The sequence below is a fragment of the Erpetoichthys calabaricus genome, chromosome 4 (genome assembly GCF_900747795.2).
Source record: "Erpetoichthys calabaricus chromosome 4, fErpCal1.3, whole genome shotgun sequence".
NCBI lineage: Eukaryota > Metazoa > Chordata > Cladistia > Polypteriformes > Polypteridae > Erpetoichthys > Erpetoichthys calabaricus.
The window spans coordinates 9,482,402-9,490,772 of NC_041397.2; the positions used below are offsets into that span (position 1 = coordinate 9,482,402).

Below are 8,371 nucleotides of genomic sequence, written 5' to 3' on the forward strand. Positions count from 1 at the left end.
TAGATAGATAGATAGATAGATAGATAGATAGATAGATAGATAGATAGATAGATAGAAAGGCACTACATAACAGATCGATCGATCTATCTATCTAACATAGTACTAGGGTGTTGTACCGTGTTAGCCATTATGAATGTAGAGAAAAGCCAATCAAAATGACACCTTTTATTGGCTAACTAAAAAGATTACAATATGCAAGCATTTGAAGCAAATCAGGCCCCTTCTTCAGGCAAGATGTAATCAAAAAAAAAATCCTGAAGAAGGGGCCTGATTTGCCTCGAATGCTTGCATATTGTAATCTTTTTAGTTAGCCAATAAAAGGTGTCATTTTGATTGGCTTTTCTCTATAAAACATGAAATGGCCATCCATATGTTTCATATGCAATCCTAAAACTTCAAAACAATCTGAACCAATATTTCACATATTCACTCTCTAGGACCATACAAAACTAGGTAGACTACACTGGATTAAAACATTTTGACCCTCAGGGTCCAAATGGGTTATCATTATTATTATTTCCCTGTGTGTTACAGTTTGCACACCACTGTCACCTGCCATCTAGACAGACAGACAGACAGACAGACAGACAGACAGACAGACAGACAGACAGACAGACAGACAGATAGATAGATAGATAGATAGATAGATAGATAGATAGATAGATAGATAGATAGATAGATAGATAGATAGATAGATATTGCCACCCTGTTCCTTTAGTTTGACAAGATATCATCTGCCAGCAATTCAACACTGGGTATTGACATGACTAGTAAAATAAACAGAAATAAATATATTTTGATATGGAAATTCATATACAGTAATTAAAACCAATAATCAAGTTTCTTTTTGACAAATAAACTTCCACTTTTGATTTAACCTCTACACTTGAAAGCAGGGAAAAACATGTTCTTGATAGTGTTGTCTTTTTGGATTACAGGAATACATTTCTCCAGTAAAAGAAAATGAAAAATAAGAACTGACAAACGTTGCCTTACTGAACTCTGTGTGCGTGTGTGTATGTGTCTAGCAAAATGCATATTTGATACTACAGTGAAGAGGGGTCATTCACCCTATTAATTAAATGTTGGACGGCTGCACGTGGAGGTGTAAGAAGGTGCTCATTTTTTAACAGGTCACAACATCTTAAAAGGGGTTTTATTAAATGTACACGGTAAGTATCATAGTTTGTCATTAGAAACTCAAACCTGCTCTGAAAAAGAAAAGAAAGATAAAGCTGGCTGCATGGAAGGCAGGCAGGGATCATTTGATTGCTCCAAGCGGTTTCATTTTAGATGGACACATCATGTTGTTTACATTTGTTTTCTTCTCTACGCTAAATTGGCTGGAAGCAATCTTCTATACTTAAATGCACTTAGTATTGTATTAAACAGAGAAAGCAATGCAGTAAAGGCAGCGAGCTGAAAAAAACCTGCAAACTGATTGAAGACACCAAGTCCAGGCCCTCTTTCGTAATGTATCTGTTAGTCATCGGACACATCTGGCCCTTAAAAATGAAGTCTTCACTGGCAGTATCTAAGGCTTCTTTTTCACAAGCGATGCTTTAATCGCCGTTTCCCATTTGGCAGACTCGGCGCACAAGTTTCAGCACCACGGACAGCGCTGGCGTTCATGCTCTGTCTAAACGACTTGGCTTGACAGAATTTTATTGACACCTAAGTTTCAGCACCACAGACAGCAAAATAGCGTTCATTCTCTGCCTGAACTGCTCAGCTGGATAGAATACTGTATCAGTGAAGCCCCCAGACCCTTGTTTCCGAGTTCAGACGCATTTCATACTCCTCGAGTGGACACCCACCTTCCACTCTGCCCGCGGCGTGTAAATGAAGCGTCAGCCAAGTGTGACCTCTCCGCGTGCATGCTTTATTTCTCACCTGTTACAAAAGACCTCAAGGATGGCAGCTATCAATTCAGGACATAAACTGTATTAGAAATTATTCGAGCATGTCACCCGGTTATTGCCCCATCAAACTGCAGTTTCAGTACATTATGTTTGAATAGATACAATAATTGAATACAAGATCAATACGTATTATTACCAAATTGAGAAAAAATGTAGCTTGGTGGGGACATATATAATATTTTAATAAAGTGTTCAACATTTCTTTCACTCCATAAGCGTGTGTGTGTGTGTGTTTTTCCGTGTGCGCACGCACACACACATTTCTTCACACTGAGTACAGAATACAAAACAAAATTAACTTCGCCATCCAGTAGAATGACTCCATTGCGGTCACCACCATAGTGCTGTATATCGGCTGAACCATTACCACACTGGTTCCAATCAAATAGCAGCTTATTCCAACGATGATTTCATTTAAATATTCAAAGAAGAGCCGGCAGTGGAGCACCGACTGACAGACACATCGATGATTTAATATCAAGCTTGGCTTCTGCTGATTGGATGACACCTTGTTGTCAAACTACAGCACGGCTCGAATACACCACACTGCTATCCTCGTGCTTCGCAAATGAGTCAGTCGATACTGAGCTCTCTTTCACCTTTAGATTCGGGGTGTGAAAAAAAAAAAAATCATCTCTGCGGCTCGGCGTAAATGAAGCTACGGCGACTCTGCACTAACTTCTACCTTCAGCGAAAGCAGCTGAGCAAAAAGAGGCATTGAGCCGGAATCTGCACTGCACGAGTCTCTGTAGAATCAGAAAGGGGATACGCTCTGAATAATGATGAGACTTATTGAAATTCTGTCATCACGGTTTCACCAAAGGCTACTGCAGTGATACTTGCAGCCATCGTCATCAAATACCTTTCAGAATGAGCACCAACAAATTCCGTGACACTATGCAAATATACTCCAATATAAATTATGATGGGGTGAGGGGTGGGGGGAGGAGTTTTCGGTACAGGCTACGTTGAAATCAGCTTCACAAACCATGGCTACTCTTTAGTAATTAGCTTGCAGAGAACACTGCCCGCCACTCTTATAACGTTCCGATCGTCTTATCAATGTATATCAGCGGCACTGACACAACACCAAACCGACCGAAATATACACACCAACCATTTCTTGCCTCCAGTCCAGAAACCCCAGGATGGGAATACATTTCCCGAGATAACAAGTTCCAGAGAGTCCTAATATTGTCCGCATTGCTAGCTGCCGGGAAGACCAGCGGCGGCAGTTCCCGTCGCCCATTAACACCAGCACATTATAGAATTAACAATCACTCTAAGAGCCACAGTCCATTTAGAAGCTTAAAACTAATCTCCCGATACAATGCTTTAGTGCCAGGGACGTGCGCGCACGCCAAAAACGGAGGAATCGCATGCAGTTTTTGAAAAGAGTTGTGTTAACAGTTAATGCTCGCCTCAAGGCAACCTCGCTCTGTCACATGCTCGTGTTAATACACAGTAAATCCAAGCAGACAGCGCATCCGCCAAATGCGAAGAGAATGAATATACATTTCCAAAGACTTTCTTTTTTTTTGTTTGTTTACCGCACCGCATTTATCCGCAACTAATAGACATCTGTTGCCATGACGACGGCAAGATCCAACTCCCAGGACAAACCCGCTACTTTCTTGTGTCGGGCGAAAAAAACAGAGAAGAAATGAAGAAAAAGTCAGCAACCCTACCTTGCAGTCTTCCAAGCACGAATTTACAGAATATCCATCCGAGAGTAAGAATTTGTGAATCATAACCTCAAACTCTTCATATTTCTCCTGAGCATGCTGGTCATAGAGCTGGTACGCCTGAATGCATTGACTGCATTCGGATAAATTACCATCCGTAGCCACTTCAAGGCTACAGTTTAAATTGTCCGGACTGGGCAAACCGCTAAACAAATCCAAAAGAGAATAGGAATTACAAAACGAAAGGTAAAAATCGCTTAAATTCAAAGATGTGGGTATTGTATCCTCACTCATGCTTCTGCAAACAGATTCAGCGTCTTCAAAAGTAAAACAGTTTTTAGATAAACTATGCGGATGACAAGTTTCTAGTCGCCACCACGGTTTGGTAGAATTCCCTATAAAAATAGCATTCTTGTCTTTACTGAGGCTGTCGGGGGGTGAATGGAGGGCTGACCAGAGTAGATGCTCTGTTGATGATGAGAAGTGATCGCTCATGTTGGCGGATGCGAACTTGTCCTGCAGCTGCTTGTCTCTGGCTCGCGTCAGTTTCGCCTCGGCACAGAACCACAAGTGATCAGAGAGCAGGACAGTAAAAAACAAGAGAGATGCTAAGGACAGTCGCCATTTCTGAGCCCTTTCTGAATCGGCAAAAGGTTTCTCGTTTTCCCGGGGTGCAAACCAGATTTTTAAGCCGTCATCTTGCTGCCGACACATCCAAGCACCCCTGGTCATATTTTGGGAACGCGCAGCACTGACCGACTCCACCGTGAGGACTCCTTTGCCACAATATGCATTGACGTGAGAATATTCTGCCCTGTTAAACGTTGGCTTTGAGGTGCTTCTGCCTTTTCTCCGCAATGATCTGCTATTCCCATCCAATTAGTGCATGCAAAGAGATTATGCCAGGCATTGTCATATCACGGTTATCCATGGCTCTCTTGAGAAAAACCTACTTCTCTGTGACAGCATGCCTCTCTCGTTCCTCTTGAGTGTGCTGAGCTTTCTCCCTTTCCGTAGCTCAGCTCTCAGCAGCCTGCGCTCCGCTTAACCACCGAGCATCAGGGTTCGCGAAACGCACGCTTGTCTCAGCCGGGCGATTTTCTCCTCCGTGTCTGGGCAGAATGCCGTGGCTCTAGCCTTTTGATTTCTTCAATCATCTTGGTCCTCTGCTAAGTTGCCGCCATGTTCTTCTTGAAACACTTTTTGGGGGAGCGGGGTCATTTGCGTCATCTCCAGCCCCGCGATCTCTCCATCCTGGCGCAATTGCGGGTCTGCTCGCCAGCATCAGATACGACAGAGGCTTCAGCTCATCTGCACATGCTCGACTCGATCACGGCTCTTCAGATTATTTGCTCCAGACCGCCTTCTTTGACCTGTTAACAAGGTATGTAAAAAAAAAAAAAAAAAAAAATCACATAAAAGTCGCGACAGGTTGTATGTGTGTGTGCGTGCATGTGTGTGTGCGCGCGCGCGTGTGTATGTGTGTACACATGTGAGTTTGTGCGCGCGCTCAAATGCGGAGAAATTAGTGCTAACGCACGTATCGGGTAGCTGTCAGGTCAATATAACCCCCCTAAACATATGACATTTCTTGTTAATATATAGAATGAATGCGTGAAATCACGACATTTATATATACTGTACTTATGGAATTTTAAAGCAAATCCACTGCAAAAAAACTGCACTCAATATCGTGTATTACAAAAATGGAAATAAAATATTAACACCAAAAGGTAAGTTCATATTTGAAGTTAGACGCGCATTCACCTTTCGTTACGATTAGCATGGGAAGACGGCTGAGATTACCAGTGTTTCCTGGTAACCCCCCCCCCCCCCCCCCCCCCCCCCCCCCCTCCACACACACACCCCTCCGCCTCTATCGGATGGGTTTCACTTTTCTTCAGCTGCCCACTCTATTTGTATGCAGAGGATGCTCTCTGTTGCTAAAGGGACACAGCAGAGACGAATCTTAGAGCGCCGCAGAAAGCCGAAAGAATATAAATATTACGATAGTTTAAAAAAAAAAAGAATAAAACGAGGATGTGTCTGCGCTTTGTTTAACCACATGTAAAAACCTGTGGCTAGAGATAACTGATTTAAATTTACACGCTATCACGGAATAGCAGAAAAGCTGTCTTGTCGTCCTTGTAGCCTCAGGTTGCAAATCACATTTGGATCCGTCCAGGAAGTTCTCTCAATGCAAAATAAAACACACAAAACAACGGGATTCTGCCAAATTTTATTCCATTGTCGAAATCCGCTTATCCAGTTTCCGGGTCGCTGGAGCCCATCCGACCAAACATCAGCCGCACGACAGGAGCAATCCGTAGGCAGGTCATCGCAGCTGAACACACACACACACACACACACAGCAGGGGACAATTCAACATCGCCAGTCCACCTATCCTGCGTGTTGGACCGAGGGAAGAAATCCACTGGTCTGTGAGAGCACATGAACACTTCGGGCAAGAAACAGTGTCGCCTTGTTGCGAGGCAGCAGCGCTACTCCCTGCGCCACCGTGCCACCCGAAAATCTATTGTTATTTTACAATCTATGGATTTTCAAATTAAAAAGGGTGTTTTACCCCAGCAATCTTTATATATAATTAAATAACAATTAGTCTATAATAATTATAAATACAATTATGACTATAATTTAATTACAATTATGTAATTACATATAATAATTTTTTAAACCAGGTCATTTCCGTCATGCCCGACATGTAGGTATGAACCTATTCTAAACGTGTCATCCACAGGATATACCAGCGAAAAACACTAACTGGAATGCCTTTACAGTCCATGGGTTCACCTCTCAGCTGCTCCCATACAGTCTTAAAAATCCGAGTTCTTTCACTCGGCTGTACGTTCCTCAAAGAGTCAATGTCTAGAAAAAAAATCATTTTTGAAAGGTTTCATTCCAAGTCCAATTGGGTCTTTGTTTTTTTTTTTAAAGGCTCCAAATATGTGGACAGAACAGAAGTTTTTAATGTACAGTAGACGATGAACAGATTAAGAAAACCTGAGCAAAGCCCGTGTGAACGTGAAGAGCAAAAATTGTTCAAAAAAATAAATCGGGAACTCCAGGCAGGGAGCACTCGAGACGCGAAACCCTGGTGTCTTTGTTGTGTCTGCCACATGGGATGTGATCATTATGTTGAAATCTGGAGCTTTTCAAATTAAAAAAAAAAGCATTTTACCTTTTACCCCAAAAGGTTTTTTTTTAACCCATTCATGTCCATACTCAATCTATTCCAAGAGCAGCAAGTGAAAGGTAAGAACGAACACTGAACGGGACGCCAGGTAGTGCGGCGCCCATTGTCATCCAAAGTGCAACAAATTGTTTTGTGTGGAACCATTTCATTCTAGGAAGCCGCTATTTGCGCATATATATATATATATATATATATATATATTATATATATATATATATATATATATATATATATATATATATATATATATGTGTGTGTATGGGCGGCACGGTGGCGCAGTGGGTAGCGCTGCTGCCTTGCAGTTGGGAGACCTGGGGACCCGCGTTCACTTACCGGGTCCTCCCTGCGTGGAGTTTGCATGTTCTCCCCGTGTCTGCGTGGGTTTCCTCCGGGCGCTCCGGTTTCCTCCCACAGTCCAAAGACATGCAGGTTAGGTGGACTGGCAATTCCAAATTGGCCCTAGTGTGTGCTTGGTGTGTGGGAGTGTTTGTGTGTGTCCTGCAGTGGGTTGGCACCCTGCCCGGGATTGGTTCCTGCCTTGTGCCCTGTGTTGGCTGGGATTGGCTACAGCAGACCCCCGTGAACCTGTGTTCGGATTCAGCGGGTTGGAAAATGGATGGATGGATATATATATATATATATATATATATATATATATATATATATATATATATATATATACTGGTCGAAAAAGTTAAAGGAACCGTTTTTAATGAAAGTATAGTATCAAGTCAATGACACTTGTGGACTATTGATCTTCTCAGTTAAGTAGCAGAGGGGCTTGTTCATCAGTTTCAGCTGCTTCGGTGCACTACAGGGGCAACAATGAGACGACCCCCAAAACAGGACTGAATGGTTTAACAGCTGGAGCCCACTGACATTTTTCCCTCCTCATCTGTTTTGTCACTTGTTTCACATTTGGCTATGGTCAGTGTCACTACTGGCATGAGGCCATACCTGGACCCTACAGAGGTGGCACAGGTAGTCCAACTTCCCCAGGATGGCACATCAATACCACGTGGCATTGCCAGAAGGTTTACTGTGTCTCCCAGGACAGTCTCAAGGGCATGGAGCAGATTCCAGTAGATGGGCAGTTACTTTAGGAGTGCTGGACAGAACCCTTCATAGTAGGTCCTTAACCCATTAGTAGGACCCACCGGTATCTGCTCCTTTGGGCACAGGAGGAACAGGATGAGCACTGACAGAGCCTACAAAATCACACCAGTGGTCTGTGTGCTGGAGGTCAATGTCTCTGACCAAACCATCAGAAACAGACTTCATGAAGGTGGCCTGAGGCCCCGACGTCCTCTAGAGGGCACCGTGGAGCTTCTATTGCTTTTGCCATAGAATACCAGAATTGGCAGGTCCGCCACTGGCACCATGTGCTTTTCACAGATGAGAGCAGGTTCACCCTGAGCACATGTGACAGACGTGAAAGGGTCTGGAGAAGCCGCGGAGGATGTTATGCTGCCTCCAACATTGTTCAGTATAACCGGTTTGGTGGGGCATCAGTGATGGTATATCTGGGGAGGCATATCCATGGAGAGAC

At 43.3% G+C, this 8,371-nt stretch overlaps 1 protein-coding gene across 1 annotated transcript in view; it reads right to left on the reverse strand.

Annotated features, from left to right (window-relative positions):
• LOC114649854 (NALCN channel auxiliary factor 1) overlaps positions 1-5,284 on the reverse strand; it is a 662,864-nt gene extending 657,580 nt beyond the window's left edge. The window contains exon 1 of the mRNA XM_028799214.2: positions 3,611-5,284. Coding sequence (XP_028655047.1) covers positions 3,611-4,339 — 729 coding nt within the window. The 5' untranslated portion in view covers positions 4,340-5,284. The remainder of the gene's footprint in view (positions 1-3,610) is intronic.
• Between the last annotated feature and the right edge of the window lie 3,087 nt (positions 5,285-8,371).